Below are 20,985 nucleotides of genomic sequence, written 5' to 3'. Positions count from 1 at the left end.
CCCTGCCAACACAGACTGCGACCGGTCAGAGAGATAGGAGGAGAACCACCGCAACACGGTGCCTCCCACCCCCAGTCCCTCCAGCCGGCGCAGCATGATACCATGGTCGATGGTATCAAAAGCCGCTGAGAGGTCTAACAGGACCAGAACAGAGGAACAACCCCTGTCCCGAGCCCTCCAGAGATCATCCACCAATGCGACCAATGCCGTCTCCGTGCTGTACCCAGGCCTGAAGCCGGACTGGCACGGATCTAGATAGACGGTTTCATCCAGGAACTGTGGGAGCTGGCGCGCAACCACACACTCCACAACCTTCGCAACAAAGCGAAGGTTGGAGACCGGACGATAGTTTGCCAAAACGGCCGGGTCCAGAGAAGGCTTCTTGAGGAGGGGCCTCACCACCGCCTCTTTCAAGGCGGGAGGCAAGAAACCCTCTCTCAGAGAAGCATTTATGATCCTCTGGAGCCAGCCTCGTGTTACCTCCCGGGTGGCCAGTACCAGCCAGGAGGGGCACGGGTCCAATAAACATGTGGTTGCGTTTAATCTCCCCAGGATCCTGTCCACGTCCTCAGGAGTCACAGGGTCGAACTCATCCCAGGTAACATTCTCAAGACCAGCCTCAGTCACCCCGCCGGGATCTACCCAGTCAGAGTCCAAGCCTTCCCGAATCTGAGCGATTTTATCGTGCAGATACTGTGCAAAATCCTCAGCCTGCCCTTGCAAGGGGTCCTCCCGTGCTCCCTGATGTAGGAGGGAGCGGGTCACCCTAAACAAGGCGGCTGGGCGGTTATCTGCCGATGCAATAAGAGCGGAAAAGTGGTTACGCTTTGCCGCTTTTATCGCCACTAGATAGGTCTTAATATGAGACCTAACTAGTGTTCGGTCGGATTCGGAGCGACTCGCCCTCCAACCACTCTCTAGGCATCTTTTCCGGCGCTTCATCTCCCTCAGCTCCTCGGAAAACCAAGGGGCCGGGCAGGTTCGGCGTCGGGTCAGAGGCCGCAAAGGCACGACTCGGTCCAGAGCACCGGCGGCTGTCCTATCCCAGGCAGCCACCAGATCTTCAGCCGAGTCGTGTGCCAGAGTTTCAGGAACTGGCCCAAGCTCCCTCTGGAACCTATCAGGATCCATCAGGCGCCTGGGGCGGAACCACCTGGTCGGTTCCGCCTCCCTGCAGTGGGGTGCAGCGGTCGAAAGGTCCAGTCTCAGGAGAGAATGGTCCGACCATGACAGGGGTTCAATAACTATATCCCCTATATCCAGACCACTCCGCCACTGACCAGAGATAAAAACCAAGTCCAGAGTGTGTCCTCCCGCGTGAGTGGGGCCATGAATTAATTGTGTCAGGTCCATGGCTGTCATGGAAGCCATAAACTCCCGAGCCATCCCAGACGCCCCACCGGTAGATGGCAGGTTGAAATCCCCCATGACCAAAAGTCTGGGGGTATCAACCGCCACCCCGGCAATAACGTTGAGAAGCTCGGGCAGGGCCGCTGTCACGTGGCAGGGAGCCAGGTACGCGATCAGCAGGCCCACCTGCATCCCATGGCCCCACTTCACCAGGAGAGACTCACATCCGGCTATCTGAGGTACAGTGGCCTCCCTCGGATCAAGACCTTCCTTTATAACGACCGCCACCCCCCCACCCCTGCCCTGGGCCTATACAAATTCAAATAAAATAAAATATTGTAGTAAGATATTGGAGGTCTCTTCAGTTTTGGCAATGTAATTCCTCACCGTGACCTAACTAGGAGACCTGAAAAGTAGTAGGCTAATCCTCTAGACCAGGCGTTTTCAACCCTGGTCCATGGACTGGCACTCGTCTGGAGCCCTCCAGAACTGGGCCACGTAAGCAAGCAAAGCCCCATGGGATCCAGGCAGTTCACAAAACTGCACCCCAGTTGATTAGGAGACTGGAGGCAAAAACATATATGAACTGGGCATGGCTAGTCTAGTGAAGAGAAGGTCGAGGGATTGGGAAAAAGCCCCCACATATATCTGTTTCAAAGGGCTTACCTCTGAATCTTCTCTCTGATCAGTGTCATCCTCTTGACCACCGTTTTTTGGCATGTAAGCCATCTTCAGCCTCAAAAATCCTTTTACTCGAGATTTGTGACTATAGAAGGAAGAAAAAGCCATTGTAAATATAGTTGTGATTTAGAATACTATACTCGTTGGAGCTAAATAAGCACTTTAAACAAAGGGAACAAACATATATAGGGTATATAAAAATGATCTCACCTTCTTGGCCTAAGAAGGAAATCTTTAAACGTATAAGGTCTTTCCATAGTTGGGTCTTCAGTCTATTGGTGTAATAAGAATAGCAAATAATTAATGCTGAAAGGGCAGACACCTAAATATCCTGGTGATAATAAAGCCTACGAGAATCTTAAATGATAATTAATCAGAAGTGCTGTTTTGGCATGGACAGCAGTTCCATAACTGAGCATTTCCACTAGGTGTCACCCTCAACGCCATTAATTGCTCAGAACCAACTATCACAATTTTGGTGTAAAAAACCTGAGGGCTAGGGAGATAAAGACATACATTGCTGAGTAACAATTGCTATGAAATTACATGTGCAGGCATTCACTCAGACTTTCTCTTTAACTATTAATTGGGATCAAAAAATACATTTGACCGTGTATTGTCAAGCAAACTATAAGTTAGTTAACTCTAAATAATATACTAATAATGAAGGATTAACAAACCAGAATGGCTAAATTTACATGTTACAGCTTGTCAAGTGAAAATACACTCTTCACAAAACAAGTTCAAAATGTAACTGAAAAATGTATACAGAACTTGAGGTGGAAGCTCCAGTTCTGGACCTTGAATGGCCATTGCTCAGTGGCCTTAAAGTTCAATCCTTGATTTGTTCACATAGGTTTGGAAAAGGACATTGTCTAAAAATGTGGAAAACTGTTTCTAATATTGCTGAACAGATGAACCGGTTTTTTTTAAAATATCAAATATAGGTCCACATCTTACATTCTTTCCCACTATCCACCCGACTCTCCCATAACAGATTTTTCTCATAAATCTTGCTTTTAATAATCTTCAGACATTTATTATTTGTGAACGAGCTGTGATAATGTTACGACTCTGAGATGTAATCTTTAGAATGGAAAGACTTTGCATGTTTCTTCAATAACTCAACATGTTCAAGCAATTCGCTAACAGTTTAAAGCAGAGATCTGAGGATTGATTACAAAGAGTCTTCTCAAACAATTCACATAAAAGACCTGTTATGTCTATGGGAAAAAGATGTGGGCTTTCATGTGGAAAAAGAGAATGAAATGGAGAACAGTAATTCCGGTTTTAATACTAAAGAAATCCGTTTCAGGATGAAACAGATGCATTAGAAGAAGTTACTCAAGGGGCAGCTAGTACAGGTTACCACGCTGTTTCTAAAGGGGTTAAAGAAAAGGGCATTAAGAAATATTTCAGGCGTAAGTTTGCAAAACAGTTTACAATTCCACACCTACATTCATTATCAGTATTTGGACAGGTGTCAAATTTAAATAAATATAAATAACAACAGGGCTCTTTCTATTTGAATAAAGAGCTTGTTACTTAAAGATACCTTTACAGTATGTTGATTTTCTACCCAGCTATGGTTTCTTCCTGATATGGTTATATGATATCTACAATTACTATAATTCTCTAAGAGCTTTAGATGATGGAAGGTTGATTTGAAGATAGAGCAGTAATTAAACAGCAAACCCCAAGCTATATCCATCCCTAAAAATAATAGAACAATCAGAGCATTTCCCCAGCATTATTACCAAATTGTAATGTTTAAAATGACAGGAGGAAATGTTTAAACAGAAGATTGGGCAGAAATTGTATTACCGGTCTTTAATTTTCATTCGTTTCACATATAAACAAATGCAAATCCAATTCAAGTTTTACTCTGGATTCTAGTCCTCATTTTGGAGGGCAAGGAGGAAAATACTGCGCATCCTTTAATTCTGGTGACACAGTTTGTCGAGAATGGCAGTCCCTCTTCAAATAATACAGTCTCGGTTGCAAAAGAACAGAAACAACACTTAGCTTCACTCTCCCATCAGTAACACTTGGACAGCAAATGGCCTTAACATGCTGTAGCAAATGACAATATATAAAAAGCACTTTCAGAAGGACTGGATGACTTATCATTATTGTTAATCATCATACTGGTGACAGGCCCTGCTGCGATAATGATTTTAAAACTCAGAAAATGTGATTGGAAGAATATTAAGGAAAATATAAAAAAGGGAAGAGATGTAGTACGTAAAAAATAAACCTGAAAGTAGAAAATAAAAACACCCTCAGATGGTTCCATCTTTTATGTACCAGTGCAATTACTGTACAAGCCCTCTCTCACAGGCCAATGGAAGAACAATAAATGAGATTAAAATTGCAATGCACTCTGTACCGTTAACAGTACTGATAGGAATAAAGAGGTGCATGTTAATTAAAGAAATTGGAAAGATCCTGGGAAATGTGCTAAATTTTTAATACAGATACTTAACTCTAAAATGAAACTGCATGGACATGTCTTTAAAATCTGCAGTACTTAAGGAAATCGACTAGAACAGCTGCAGCAAAGACATACTAAATTCCCAGACAAAGATGAATTTATACGACTCAGGACACCAATGAAACTCCTAAAACAGTCTAGAATTGTTCTCCTTTTCCACTCATTACCAACTGCAAGTCTCAGCAAAAACTTCAACTCTTTCCTGATCCAATATTTTAGTTGTCTGTTTAATACCCAAAATTTAATATCCAAAAGGTTTCTTTATTAAAATACTTTGGCACCGACTCCTTCCCTATAGGACATGATTCAGTTTCATTTATGAGGAAAAATAACTTTCAGAACTGGATTTGTATGTTATATGCATATGTTATATGACCAGCAAAAATATCATTCTCTAGTAAAGAAAAAAACCCAACTAAGAGTAGCCAAAACGTATCAACCAACATGTCCGTAACAGAGAAGCATCTGTTATTGGATACCTCCATAATTTATTCTACACCCTTCTGGAAATTAGATATTTACTTCTTTACTGGACCACCCCAACTTTCAGCCTCTTAGAGAACTATAATACCCAAGGCTAACACAAATATACTGGGGGGGAAAAACAGCTGAAAAAGCTGAAATCAGTAAATTAATTCCTAAAGAACAGCTGCCTGGCAAATAATGAAAAGTCTCCATCTAATCTGTTATTTAGACTGCAGGGTTATATAGTCCTTGAAATCCACTATCAAGCCTCTTCCTTGATCACCCACTCCTCATAGGTTCCTGGTTTTTCCCCACATCAGAAAGATGGGAAAGGAGGCATTTTAGGGACTAGGTAGAGATGGACCTATCAATAACCTCAGATATGCAGATGATAACACTCTAATGGCAGAAAATGAAGAGAAACTAAAGAGCCTCTCGATGCAGGTGAAGGAGGAGGGTGTAAAAGTTGGCTTGAAACTCAACATTATGAAAACTAAGATCATGGCATCCGGCCCTCTCAATTCCTAGCAAACAGATGGGGAAGAAATGGTGGTAGTGACAGATTTTATTTTCCTGGGCTCCAAGATCACCGCAGATGGGGACTGCAGCCAAGAAATTAAAAGACACTTGATCCTGGGGAAGAAAGCTATGGCAAATCTAGACAGCATACTAAAAAGCAGAGACATCACCCTGCCAACAAAAGTGCGTATAGTCAAGGCTATGGTTTTCCCAGTTGCAATGTATGGCTGTGAAAGTTAGACTATAAGAAAGGCTGAGCACCAAAGAATTGAGGCCTTTGAACGATGGTGCTGGAGAAGACTCCTGCGAGTCCCTTGGACTGCAAGGCGATCAAACTGGTCAGTCCTAGAGGAAACTCAAATACTTGGCCACCTAATGAGAAGGAAGGACTCACTGAGAAGAGCCTACTGCTGGGAACAATTGAGGGCAAAAGAAGAAGGGACAGAGAATGAGGTGGCTGGATGGAGTCACTAAAGCAGTAGGTGTGAGCTTAAATGGACTCCAGAGGATGGTAGAAGACAGGAAGGCCTGGAGGAACGTTGTCCATGGGGTTGTGATGGGTCGGACACGACTTCGCAATTAATAACAAGAGATGGACCAGAAGGGGCCAATCTAACCTTCTACCATGATTCTAGAAAAAATTTACACAAGCCCTTTTCTGAGCATTAAATACATGATATTTAGATTAAGATGCAGGGTGGATAAAAAATCGATGATCTATTTTAAAAAATAAAAAAAAAATCAGATTTTTTTTTATTTAAATCAGATTTTTTAAAATTTAAATCGGATTTTTTTTGCTTTTTATTAAATTTATTTTAATAAAATACTTTTGGAGTAAAAATCTATCTAAAGATAGTTTTCTATTTAAGATACATTAATTTAATTTATTCAGCATGAAACAGAGCTTAGTTACGTCGCATGAGGCTGTATATTCTGCAATATCGGGACTGTTGGTGAGTCAAGAGCGGGTCAGAGGAGGAGCCGCTGTGGGACAGAGATAGCAGTTGCTCTTTAAAAATTATGATTTAAATTGAGTTGATGTAAATCAAGCTTTTTTACTAGTGATTTAAATCATGATTTAAATCGTGATTTAAATAGACTTGGTTTAAATCAAATCCACCATTAAGATGCAATCAATAAATTTGATAGTGGTGGAAAAAAGTATTCTGGATTTTCATTGTATGCAACAATTTGTCTTCTTAGTAGCCTGCTGGAATTTGCTAGCCAAGATCTCTAACTGCCAGCATGAGGTGGGAAATGTCCAAAATAATTCTCCATAGTTTATTTTCAGTGGAACAAATTCCATTTTTAGAAATGCATTATTTAACATTATCGCTGTTTAGTATTATATAAATGAATGAATGCACATTTGAATTGGATGCAAATTTAACAATTTGGCATTGAATACCACAAACTGGAGTAAGAGGAAATTACTATTATCATCTATCTGTTCCTACAAAGCACATAAGAGATATGTGCACGCAGCTGTCTTCAGTGGATTCAACTTTTTTTTCTTAAAAAATCTGAACAATGTAAAGGAATTGTTTTGCACTGAGTTACCAAATCTAACTATGTCAAAAGTTGTATTTAGTGCTGGTTATTCTGTTAATGAGAAATGCCTGATAGTGGAGCAGAAAGAACAGCATATGAATAATGTGACTATTTCATCAATGCCACAAAAATTTCCCTCTTCATCTTAACACAAACCAGTAAGTAACTCATCATGGGGGGAAAAAGGGGGAAAAAGACTGACTTTTTTCTTTTCAGTTGTTTTAACTGAAATATCCTAAATCTCTTTCTTAAAAGATTATTTGTTAAATTATTTAGTATGATTATGGTTCATTGTACAGTCAGCCAGATTTCAATTCCACTGGATATGAAATTGTTATCTCCTAGGAAGTCCTTCCCAAGGATCTGGGATATAGTATTTTTTTTTTTTAATGTTTCAAATAAGGGACGTAGTGGTTCAGTGGCTAAGGCACTGAGCTTGTCGATCAAAAGATTGGCAGTTCAGCGGTTCGAATCCCTAGTGCTGCGTAATGGGGTGAGCTCCCGTTACTTGTCTCAGCTTCTGCCAACCTAGCAGTTCGAAAGCACGTAAAAAATGCAAGTAGAAAAATACTTTGGTGGGAAGGTAACAGCGTTCTGTGCGCATTTGGCATTTAGTCATGCTGGCTACATGATCACGGAGATGTCTTCGGGCAGCGCTGGCTCTTCGGCTTTGAAACGGAGATGAGCACCGCCCCCTAGAGTCAGGAACAACTATCACATATGTGCGTGGGGAACCTTTACCTTTTATGTTTCATACTATGTATTGAGCTCTGCAATACATGGTATTGAGACACAACTCCACTCCAAACACTTTGGCCAACTTACAACAGCAGGCTATACAATTAAAACAATTAAAAACATAACACAACATAACCATCTCAACTAAAAAACAAAAATAACAATACAAGAAAACAAGGCAAGGGTTTTATCAACATAGTTTTTTTAGTTCTGAACCACTACAAGCCAATGGTAAAAGAAAAAAAAAAAGATTTTATTCCACAGGCAAATTGAAAAAAAGAATGTGCTAGAATTCATATGCAACCATAACCATTTGACACTGGAAAAATAGGCTGTAAAAACATGCTAGTTTTTATTTAAATTACTGGGTTTGCTTCTTAACCAATGTTATTACAAAATGTTCACACTTCCTTTTTCTTCCTGGTAAGATCAATAAAACCCCAAAGCATATGAAAAAGGAAAATGATGAAGAGACTGCTTACATTTATAGCAAAATTCGCATTTTTGCTCAGTTTAAGTTCTGTCTATAACTGTTAAATAAGTCTATAAAATTAGCCTATAACTTATTCAAGTTTAAATAAAAATCTGCTATATACCTATGAAAACATTAAAGTACTGCAGTTTTGGCGGGCATGAACAGTCAGATCCACATGTGAAGAGTTCAATTAGCTATTTTATTGCTCGTGCCTGTAACACAGGAATATTCTCAGACTGGCAGTTTGAATTTGAGCCAGACTAAATAAGGTTCAACAGCATTCGGAGTGGGGGGTGGGTTCGGACCTTGCCCTTTTGTGCCTATAAAGAGATTCCAGACTAATTCCCGCTTGACTCCTCTCCCGGCTCAGCCAGTCTCTCTCCAACAAATTTAGACAATGGATTTTGTCATTTTAACGGTTCATCATAAATCATAATTGGGATGGAAACATGATATTCCCATTCGATTAAACAATAACAGTAGTTATGGAACATCTACAGACACTTCATATTTTCAAATTCTTCAATTCTACTACTTTTTAGAATAAATCATGGTGCTGCATTGAATCCAAACACATATGAATGCTAGATAAAATGTCAAATGTAGATGTCTACAGGCAGTCCTCACTTAATGACTGCACTATTCAAAGTTACGACAGTGCTGAAAAAGTAACTCACATTTATGACCATCACATTTAAGATGCATGGATTTCACTTCCAGAATCTCCCAGCTAGCATGCATGCTTGCTGGGGAATTCTGGGAGTTGAAGTCCACACATCTTAAAGGTGTCATGGTTGAGAAACCCTGCTCGACAAGGTGAACTTTGTGGATTTCTAATGAATAACAGTAAAGATCTTACAAATTCTGCCTACTTTTGACTTAGATCACTCTTGATTTACCTTCTACAAAATAGTGAGGCCAAACCAGTAAAAAGTTCTTACCGGAAGATGATTAAGTGGCACATCCACTTGACCCAGAAAATCGTCTCTGGTCTGTTAACAAAATAGAAAAGATTTAGAATGATTTATTATTAAATCAGTATAGTCACTGACATTAATATCAAGTCAGTTTTTAAAGCCATCTTAAATTATACTTTAATTATTGTGCACTTCGAAGTCTTGGCTTTGTCAGAGAATTTCAGTTACCTGTGTTTCATATAATGTTTTTGTCCTTGAGCAACCTGATTAAATATATACAGAGACAGACCCTAAAGCTAATAGTAGAGGGAAATATTTTATTCCACCTGCCAATTTCAAGCTACCGGTAGTCATAACCCCCCAACCCCCTCCCCCAAAATTGAATCTTGAAGGTAAATGAAGTCACCTGATCATTTTATCTTGCTTGATTCATTTCAAAACAAGCATTCTATTCTTTAATGATAACATTTGATAAAGACAACAGAAAGACAGTAATGTTTATTATACATATGTACAATGCACGCTCCAGGGAGTTCCCAATGAATATTAGGAATCTCATGCTGGGAAAAGCAAGTTATTCTGCCTGAAAAGATTAATGTCTCATTTAAGAATTACATGGACCCTTTCACTTCCTTTATAACATCTTCCCTGTTCATTGCAATAGAGATATCTAAGTGATATGGAAAGGAGAAGGAGGAGGAGGAGAAGGAGGAGAAAGAGACGATACAGAGAGAAATTAATGTGTTTACAGTATACCTGAAAACTAGGACACCGCATCAAAGTTTGGGTCCCAATAACTTCATATTTCCTTCCTGTGAAGATCTCCCCAACAAGAATTTTCTAGAGATGACAAGAATTGACTTCTGCATAGGAAAAATGCTCTGCTATTTTGCTATAGCCTATATGTGCTTGACAGTAAACTCTGGATTGGTAATGCCTCCCAGTGGACAGTTTGAGGCAACCCCCAAAGAAAACAGACATTTTAGGAGTGACAAAACAAATTGCTAATGTATTGCTAATGGACTGTATTGCTCAGATAGGGAGAAGATTCTAGTCTATAAACACTACTGAAATTAAACCAACTGTCAGTCAGTCCAATGCTAATGCTGATTGGATAGGGACTGGAAGAGGCTTGAAATAACATTATGGCCTTTCTCCACATGCATCTAAATATGGATAAAATGTCTCCTCAAATTTTTCCCGCCATCCTTGTGGCAGGCCGGCTTCTGAACCAACTTTAGGGGTTAGGTCTGGAGGTACAGTCTGCTTCTTTTAGGGTAAATCTCAGCCAGTTATGATAGGATGGCTTGGCACTTTTCCTGTTCCCATTTAAAATCTACATCAGGTCTGTCAACCCCACGGCCCGTGTTCTGGATGCGTCATGCACTGGCCACGCCCACGCCCAGTTAGTGAAGGGGAAAAAATAATGACACATCACGTTATGCTGCGAGTTTGACATCCCCGATCTACATGAAGCCACTGAATGAGGTCATTCATTAGTATGGGTTGCAGCTGATGATACATTGCTACTCTGTCCTGGTATCTGGAGGCTGTAGGTCTTTGGTGAGGAAGAACAGCTTCTGGCAAGATTGAGTAACTTTAGTTTTTAAAGCTTCCTGGATCCAGGGATTTTCCATCTTTGATTCTGATTGGCATTGCATTCCCACAGAAACAACTGGTGTGCAAATTAGTGTACGTCTGGACTCATGGCTCGTTGACTCCTAAGGAGCAGGGGGCAGCTGTGTTCAGGAGGGCTATGGACACTTTACATTGTCCATGAATTGTGCCCTTTCCTGGGCCAAAGAGCACTACACATGGTCCCTCATGCCTTCATCCCATGGTCTGTACATTCTGGACTATTGTAATGCACTCTACATGGCTCACCCTCGAAGAACATCTGAAAATTGCTAATCATTTAAATCATAGTGGTATGGGCAGTTAGAAGAGACGCGGTGGCTCAGTGGCTAAGACACTGAGCTTGTTAATCAAAAGGTCGGAAGTTCAGTGGTTCGAATCCCTAGTGCCGCGTAACGGGGTGAGCTCCCGTTACTTATCCCAGTTTCTGCAACCTAGCAGTTCGAAAGCATATAAAAATGCAAATAGAAAAATAGGGACCACCTCTGGTGGGAAGGTAACAGCGTTCCGTGCGTCTTTGGCGTTTAGTCATGCCGGCCACATGACCACGGATACATCTTTGGACAGCGCTGCCTCTTTGGCTTTGAAACGGAGATGAGCACTGCCCCCTAGAGTCGGGAACGACTAGCACATATGTGCGAGGGGAACATTTACCTTTACCTTTTTGGGCAGTTATGAGTGCTTCCTATTCACCCTTTATTAGGGGAGTTGCACTGACTAGCTCCCAATGGACTTCTGGATGCAATTCATAACACGATCCTGGATCCTTGAAGGACCACATCTCTCTGGCTCTTTCCCTTTGCCTTATAAAATCTAGTGAGATGGGTATGCTTTGGCCTGTCAATTAAAAATGCCACCTTTCTATCTGTGAATCAGCTGTCCAGAAGATTTGTTGAAGTGGGATTAACTGGGGGTGGGGGTGGGATGCATCCAGAAGCTAGTCACTGAAGCTGCCAGGTAAAATGAGAGAAGCTCTCCACTCTACTAAGAAAATTCTTCTCCCTATGGATCAGCTGTCAGGTTTGGAGAGATATCAGGTTCTGCAAATAAGTTACCTGGAAGTCTAGCCATTTCCCCCCGCCCGCCCAAATGTATGCCCCAGTTACAACAATCTTGTGATCGGTAAATGGCTTTTCATGCTGTTAACAGAAAGCAGGAGGCTTTTACCAATGATCTTGCATCTCCAAATTCATACCGCCACCGCCCAACAGCATGCCAGCATGGGGGCTATACTCACAAGACAGGAGTCACTAGCGAGCATAAAAAAACCCCTATTTTGGGAATGTTTTCTGCCTGCTCAAGAACGACTGGGAAGCATTTTAACTAAGCCTGTAGATAGCATTTATTTTAAGATAAAGAAGAACAGAGAATCCATCTCTAACATCTGAGAATATTTCAGCATGTGCAAACAGGAAAGAGATACAAAAATGCTGCAGCACAGAACTCTGCACAGCTATTATAAATAATCTCTCTATTCCCATCTGGAAACCTGAAAACTTGCAATCTCAGCAAGCGCAAATTCAGAACCCAAGAGGCTTTTCACTTTGCAAACAGATGTCCATAATGCAATTAATATCAACAAAGGCAGATAGAGCATCATGTCACAAAAATGTTTATTCTCACACGCTTTAGAAAGCTGATGTTTTGCTTGTTCGTATGTTTACATTTTTGTTAAACGTGGCAAGTATTTTTAAATACAGGTCTTTTTTACCCCACCATTACAGAAAATTTAAGACTTTGAAGTAGAGAATTGTACATGTCTATGTAACTGGAATTCAGGTTTACCAAATACTATAGGACAGAGTTAATACAAAGCATTTGGAAACATGTAGTGTAAGCTAACACAATGGCTAATTCTCACACTCCATTAAATCTTAATTTGTTTGGTTTGGATTTAATGTGAGGTGTGAACTTGCTCGTTAGGGCTTAGCATCCCACACAAACATGTTGTGATTTGCTTAAGAAAACACAAAAATAATTCTGGCTTAGTGTTATTCATGGGAGCAGCCAGAATATTATAATCTTAAAATGCATGTCAGTTTCACCTTATATATGAACTGAAAATAACAACATATTCATTCGTTAGCCTATTTTTTAAACTAGAAAAATCTGAAAAAGGCTTCTTGAACTATTTGGAATAGAATTTCATACTTTATTTTTTTTTTAAAAAAAGACTTTCCATTTTTATTTTGCTCCTAAAGAAATAAGGATTCTGTGCACTTCTATATATCCATATATATCTCTCCTAATTGTGTCATTTTCTATTATGGAAGGACCTCTTAAAGGCCTACACCCATCAAACAGAGAGAAACCTCACCATACACAAAGGAACTTCTCAAAGCTGTGAACACTGGTGTTATCTGCATAATTAATGAAAACAGAATCAACCTTGTTAATGGCCCAAGGCCACTCTGCTTTGCCTTTAATTTGCATCATGGCTGTACCCCTTGATAAAAGTAGATTTTGAAACCATTTAAATTGCTATCTTCTTGTAATAAGAATTAGGTTGTAAACTACCCCTAACAGCTACAGTATTTCATTCTCAGCATGGTGTCCATAACTTCAAGCTTCCCGACTGTGAACACATTCAAACCTGCCGCTATGAATAATTTGAGAATGCAAACAGTGATTAATCTTCGTATATCCTGTTGAAATTAAAGTCAGACTTAGTATGAGCCAGACTTATTTTAAGCATTATTTGTTGAACAGCTACAGTGGACTGGTTCAATATAATCCTAAAGCTCCTTCACTTGCCTGCTTGCAATGGTATAATGACCTCCTATAGCCATTGGTCTACGACAGGGGTGTCAAACTCGCAGCCCGCAGGGCAGATGTGTCATGTACTGGCCATGCCTACTCCCTTTTTAGCGAAAGGGGGGGAAAGTCGTGATATGTCACGTGACAACGCGAGTTTGACACCCCTGGTCTAGGAGACAGCCTAAAAGTGTTGCCTTCAAACTTCATGTTACATTCCATCTGTGGCATGTTTCTGATTTTTATGCTTCCTGTATAACGAAGAGCAACCTTAATATGGACTGGAATTATGGAATACCAACTGGTTGGAATATACTTTCCTTCCTTAGCGGCTTTGATTCAAGAATTTGTCACTTAACACTATCTCCTATCCCATGTAAGTATATGCAGCAATAAATGTCAGATTGGACTCTATATATGAGTCTGACTGAATGTTAGCAAAAACTTCCTAACCATTAGAACAATTTGACACTGGAATCAATTACCAAGCTAGGTGAAAACTCTTACTTTGTTGGAATTGCTCTGGGAGAGGATGAGCATTCAATCTGTTGTGGATATTTTAAACTGGATTCTTGCACTGAGCTCGGGTTGACTCCGATAACCTCAATGACCCTTTCAATTCTTATACCCGAAGAAGAGGGAGAAGGAAGGAAGGAAGGAAAGGAGGGAGGGAGGGAGGGAGGGAAGGAAGGAAGGAATTCTAATTCACTTTAATTAGCAAAATATTTTGAGCTACTTCTTCCGTCCTTCTACATTTATATTCCCATTTCCCTCTTCTCCTTTTTGTCTCCTTTTTATCTTTTCGTCCACCTCACTTCATATAAACTGCATGGAGCAATGTCCCATGTTTTTTCCCCCCTTATATTGTTTTAAATGCTGCTTTGAAAATTGATGTAATACAGTGAATGCAACATAGTTCCTGGTTTCTATTTGCAAGGTTTAGATGAGGAAATAATCTGGGAAGTTAGATACCATATACAGAAGAGCAGGAAGCCAGGAAAAGGGGCGGAAAACAGAATAAAGCAATGACAATTCATTTCTATATCACACCAGGAAAACTGCATGGATGTATCTGCGTAAGTCATCAGGAATCATGCTCAACTTGAAAATGATTATACATTCTTTAGGTCTAAATGTATCACAGTCTGCCTAAATTAAACTCTGCTTCTTCATCCTAAATAAAAACTAAAATTAGACCTTCTGTAGTTTGGCTAGGACATTTACATTCCACAGCAGTGTCCATATATAGCTCCCCAAAGAGTGCTTCCCAGCCTCCAGGGAGGATGTGGCCGTCCACCATTGATGGACCATTGCTTTGGAAGCTTGATGTGATGTGCCAAAATAGGGCTGATTGTTTGGATATGATTGTCTGGATGAGATGTGTCCAGTTGTTTCTCATGGCTTCCTTTTTCTTGCATGCTGTTTATAGCATTTTTTTTTCCTGTTGGAGAAAGTCCTGTGCAGCTGTCACTGTTGTATTGGATATGTAGGCCTAGTAGGGTATAGCGAGAGCTCTTTTGGCATACTCACAAATTGACAATTAGACCTTGGCTTCTGATGTACTCAATTATTATGTCAAACGAGACATAATCCCATTATTAGCTACGTAAGAAAAAGTGAGAAAGATTGAGGGCAAAAGAAGAAGGGGACGACAGAGAATGAAGTGGCTGGATGGAGTCACTGAAGCAGTAGGCGTGAGCTTAAATGGACTCCAGAGGTTGATAGAGGACAGGAAGACCTGGAAGAACGTTGTCCATGGGGTTGCAATGGGTCGGACACGACTTCACAACTAACAACAACAAGAAAAAGTGACGTGATTTAAATGTGGGGTACAGATCATGGGATGGTCAATTGAGGTCTATGAGATGGTTAATCAACTGTGACGTTCCCACATTCACAGGGCAGAGCCTGCTTGGAACCTCAGCCCTGATTTCTCCTGTACCTTGACAGTCTACTGTAGAGCACCTTGTCAGCGATTTAGTTCCCACCATCAAATATGTTCTTTGGCTGCTGGGTTAGCAAGAATGAAATGAGCAGATTCACTATGATATAACACAAGGGAACACCCCCCCTCCCAAATTTGTCAGAATATATGCAGTCTCCTTTCCTTTACATTCGTGTGTGTATGTGTGTGTGTTTGTGTGTGTGTAATATACAGATGTATATTATGTTCCTGTATATGAGATTTTACTTGACTTTTAACCCTTGTTGAGGACAGGAAAAATTCTCCAATTTTACATAATGAATATTTTGTGTAGCATTTTTATCATATTGACCACTGGAAGCAACCCATGAGTTATTTCATCCTTATCAGAACCATTTCCTAATTATGCATGTTGGGTGATTCCCAATAAGGATAGGAAATATAGTGATGAATATCAAAAAGAGGAACCAATGTCTGTTGCATGAGATGAAATAGGACAGGGCAGGGCAGGATACAATGATTTCCTAATTGCAAAAATTAAGGCTGTACTGTAATCCATTATAATTATTTAACATTGAGTTGAAGATAATAGATTAAAACTTTCCTCTGAGCAACTGTTCACAAGATTGTACTACAGCGTGAAGGTATTAACCAGCAAAAACAACCTTGCTGCTTTTCAAGAAAAAATAGCTCATACGCTGCAAAAAAAGACCATATAGTGATATTGTTTCTCCAAATATAGTGTAACTGCTTGTAAAGTCGCACTAAAGGGATTCTTCTCATTAATCAGAAATATTTGTCACCTTTGTCTGTGTACTGCACAAATCACACATCACAAATCAATGCACAAATCAAGTCATCATAACGACTTGAGTAACTGACATTCTTGTAGCTATTTTTAAGGTGCTAAAATGCTGCCAATGCTTCTTTCCACCTCAAGCTAGCACCTAAGTCATTGTATGGAAGTACACGTGCACAGGAGTGTCTGGATGTGTGTGTGTATCTAATGTGAAGATGAGACTGAGATCTCTTCAAGTCCAATGTAAAATATACATGTTGCTTCTCTGCAGGGGTGGGTTCTACTTACCTTTACTACCAGTTCGCAGCAGGGCCGCGTAGGCGGGTGAGCGCACATGCACGCTCTTCTACGCATGCGCAGAAGCATTTTGATGATGTCGGGGTTGGTGGGCGGGGTCTCCCGCTGGTTTTACTACCGGTTCTATACAACCGGTGCAAACCGGAGGCAACCCACCACTGCTTCTCTGTAGTTTATTCATATAAAGTCATGTACTAAGTCTAATGTCTAAGGAGATTCTCAGTCATCCAGGTCATGGTTGTCCTAAAGGTGGTTTTTTAAGAGGCAACTGGATTTTCTTTGGAGATATTTCACTTGTCATCCAAGAAGCTTCTTCATCTCTGACTGGATGGTGGGGAATGGAAGGATTTATATCCCTTGCAGACAGCTAGTTGGTCATTTGTACTCTCCACCGTTCAGTCAGAGTTGAAGAAGCTTCTTGGATGAGAAGCGAAACGTCTTCAAAGAAAAACCAGGAAGTCCAGTTGCCTCTTAAAAAACTACCTTTGGGTTACTAAGTCTAATGGAGTCACAGAAAACAGCAAGACATATTTAAAACTGGAATAAAATATATCCTGCTTTTGATCCTTGACAGGCTTTTCCCCATTGCTGAGTGAAGCTGTCTTCACTCTTCCTTGAGTTGTATCATTGTAGCATATTGTACCAATCTGAAATGTTTATTTATTTAATTTATTTAAAAAATTTATAGGCCTCTCATTCTACCTCTGGGTATTTTGCTGTCCTCAGTGCCAATTCATATCCTACTTCTATTGCCTTTGTTCTCCATTGTCATCAGTCAACTGACTAAACTCTGTCTGAGGTAATGGCCAGCAGACTTTAATAGATTTGCTTCACTTTTGAGTTTGCCCTTGGATACTGTTGGAATAAAGAAGAAAACACCACCTTAACACCCACAGAGACAGACTACAGATATCTTAAGCCTGTCTCATTCAAGCGCTGTGAATAAAGGTAGCATCTTGTGGACTCAGCAGAAAACAGCTGTTTCCAAGGATGTTTATGACTTTCTAGGCAACTGTCTACAACAGGTTGGTCAAACTCAATTTCATTGAGGGCTGCATCAGGGTTGTGTTTGACCTTGGGGGGCCGGAGTGGTCGTGGCCAGGGTAGGCGTTGTTGGGGTGGGTATGGCCAGCTCGATATCACTCGTGTCGGGGGCACCTGTGGTGGCCAAGTGATAAGGCAGGACTTCCCTCAGACCCTCCCTCATTCTTATTATAATTTCCTTCCTTCCTTCCTTCCCCTTCCTTCCTTCCTTCCTTCCTTCTTTTCTTCTCTTCTTTTTCCTTTCCTCTTCATTCTCCTTTCTTCTTCCTTCCCCTCTTTCCTTATTTTTCCTTCCTTGTTCTCTTCCCATCTTTTTCTTTTTCTTTCTTCTTTCCCATTCTCCTTTCTTGTCCCTTCTTGCATTTCCAGGGCAGCCCTGCGGACCAGATCTAAATACCCAGTGGGCCGGATCCGGACAGCAGTTTGACACCCCTGGTCTACAACAAACCTTTGTGTTAAATGAAAAAGAGTGAACAGTATGTTTACTTCCAACCAAAAGCAGAAAATTGTATTTTCACCTCAAACAACTGCCAGAGCTATAGTAGGTGATTGTCAACTGCCTGAAGCATTGCCTCTCCTTTCAAATAAGTCCATGTAACAGTTACCCTAATGTATAACTTATTAAGCAACTTATGGACTTTTGACATCATTCGGGAAGGATCCAACCATTTTCCCCACACCATCTTTGCTGAAGGATTGCTTTCTGAAGGTAAATTGCAATTTTGGAGAAGATTCTGAAGACTTGTCTGCTACTGCCTTTACATGCAATAGTATAATCTGAAACTTGAATAGAAAGTACACAGAAACAACCCTCTCCTAATTATTTCTTACAATTATTCTTCCCATACAAATTGTTAATATTTATTTATTTGTATCTCACCTTTATTATTTTTACAAATAACTCTCGGCGACAAATATATCCAACACACCTTCCTTCTCCGATTCTTCCTACAACAACTCTGTGAGGTAGGTTAAGCTGAGAGAGAGTGACTGGCCCAAAATTACCCAACTGGCTTTCATAGCTAAAGTGGGACTCAGAGTCTCCCACTTTCTAGCCTGGCACCTTAGCCATGATGGGTCGGATACGACTTCGTAATTAACAAACAACAACCTCACCACTAGATGAGACTGGCTTTCTATTTTCCATCATATCCTTCTATTTTCCTTTAATGGTTCATCCATCATCCACAAACCATGGGGTTTGTGTTTTTGGTTTAATGAGCTGTGAGACTCCATGCCAAAAATAAAAAATAAAATAAAATGAGAGAACCTATTAAACCATAAGAAGTGCTTCACAGCCCAGTGCATGAAATAGGTTTAAAATATAAAAATAATGCATGGTTTCTCTGCAGAACTGGAACTTAGTTATAGAGAGAGAAAACAATGGGAATTTCAGTGGAAGGAAAGTACTAAATGTACTGTATTCTGAACATTACATGTAGAGAGAATTGGTACAAGATTTTCTATCATTGGTACATTACTCCATGATTAAATTTATAATTTGTTTTTCTAAAAACTGCTGGAAATGTAAGAAACAGATTGGGTCTTTTTTTATAGTTGAGGTTAATGCAGTAAAACAGTGGCCCCCAACATTTTGGGCACCAGGGAATGGTTCTGTGGAGAGAGTTTTTTCTGCAGACCGGGGGGTGGGTACGGTTTCATGTGCTGCCCTCATCCCGCAGATGGGGCTTTGTTTGTTTGCGTGGCCCGGTTTCTGGCATGCTGCGGCCTCTTGCCAGTCCGCGGACCACGGGTTGGGAACCCCTGCTGTAAAACCCAACAATACTGGAAAATGATTAATAAAAGAATAGAACTGGTTCTGAAAGTTCTAATTCCTTTACATACATGGCCAGTTTAGAAATTTGATAAACAAAATAAAATAAACTACAACCTGAGATGTTCTTATTAAATTTCATACCATACAAACCATATATTCCTTCAAAATTCACTGAACTAGCATATTCTCCCTTTCAACATAACGGCAAAGCAGTGGTGAAATCCAATTTTTTTTACTACCGGTTCTGTGGGTGTGACTTGGTGGGCGTGGTGTGGCTTGGTGGGTGTGGCAGTGGAAGGATACTGCAAAATCTCCATTCCCACTCCACTTCAGGGGAAAGATACTACAAAATCTCTATTCCCACCCCACTCCAGGGGAAGGATATTGCAAAATCCCCATTCCCACCCCACTCCTGGGGGAAGAATATTGCAAAATCTCCATTCCCACCCCACTCTGGGGCCAGCCAGAGGTGGTATTTGCTGGTTTCTCCGAACTACTCAACATTTCTGCTATTGGTTCTCCAAACTGCTCAAAATTTCTGCTACTGGTTCTCCAGAATCTGTCAGAACCTGCTGGATTTCAACCCTGCGGCAAAGTCCCTCTTTAAGTTCCATATCAAAATCAATAGTCCTCAAGGAGGTCTTCTCTTCTTTTTAAGAGAACTGCCCTCTTATTGCTCTTAATAACCTGGAGGCATCAAGCATTATTAATTATTAATAATTTAATTTGTATAATGAGATACAACATCTGTGAATTAGATCCTGCTTCCCTGGATTCTAGCCTTATGATGAAAGTCGTATCTAATTCCTTTCAAGTCTATAATGTATTTATCATTACTCTATTGGTCTTTCAAAGGTTTCTTTGAACTTTTGAAGTCAGATTTCAAAATCTACAGCCTTTGTATCACTGATTATGCATCAAGACATTATGATATTAGCAGTATTGTTATTGTACTTATACATGTTTAACAAATTTAAGTCTTTCTATAATATGATTTGATTGTTGGGTGTTATGGTGCACCACCAAGAATCATCTTTGAAAGATGGGCACTCATATAAATGTGATAAGTCAGTAAATAATGCTATTTTTAAAAAAACACTGTATTGTTACAAAAATAAACCGGGCTGATTTTTTTTCTCCTGGGACTATCTAACAACACTGCGAGGTAACTTTTTGTGATGAACCCTCAGTTCGGATTTTATCACTCTTTATATGGTAATTAGTTTTTCCTTCCATGTACATTGTTTGCCATGTGTTTACTGTGAATCATCTCTATTATGTTAAGGTCCCTTCAATTTGAAGAGCTTCCTTCATAGCTATTTTCTGTCCTCTGTGTTTTAATTCTTGTCTGGAATCATCTGCAAATTTGAGCACTTCACTCCCTAGTCTAATTTTAGAAGACTTAGGAATGTTAAAAAGCAATACTTTCAGATCCCAGGAGGTCTCCATTAATCACATTTCAACATCTGACTGCCAATTTATTCACAATTTCCTTTCTATTCTTTAACCAGCCATCAATCTACTAAAAATTCTTACTCTCAACAGTTAGAATTCTACACTGGCTT

General features: G+C 40.3%; 1 protein-coding gene across 26 annotated transcripts in view; it reads right to left on the bottom strand.

Annotated features, from left to right (window-relative positions):
- The window catches only part of NEDD4L (NEDD4 like E3 ubiquitin protein ligase), a 340,414-nt gene that overhangs the window by 75,207 nt on the left and 244,222 nt on the right, over positions 1-20,985 (bottom strand). For all 26 annotated transcript variants that reach the window (XM_034442472.3, XM_034442471.3, XM_087885595.1 and 23 more), the window contains 3 exons: positions 9,215-9,265; positions 2,242-2,303; positions 2,017-2,116 (listed from right to left, as the gene is read on the bottom strand). In XM_034442472.3, the coding sequence (XP_034298363.2) occupies positions 2,017-2,116; positions 2,242-2,303; positions 9,215-9,265 (213 nt within the window). The remainder of the gene's footprint in view (positions 1-2,016; positions 2,117-2,241; positions 2,304-9,214; positions 9,266-20,985) is intronic.

This window comes from Pantherophis guttatus, chromosome 2, assembly GCF_059756535.1.
Source record: "Pantherophis guttatus breed Tessera chromosome 2, ASM5975653v1, whole genome shotgun sequence".
Classification (NCBI taxonomy): Eukaryota; Metazoa; Chordata; class Lepidosauria; order Squamata; family Colubridae; genus Pantherophis; species Pantherophis guttatus.
The sequence above is the reverse complement of the archived record's forward strand: the minus strand, read 5'-3'. Positions and strand labels throughout refer to the sequence as shown.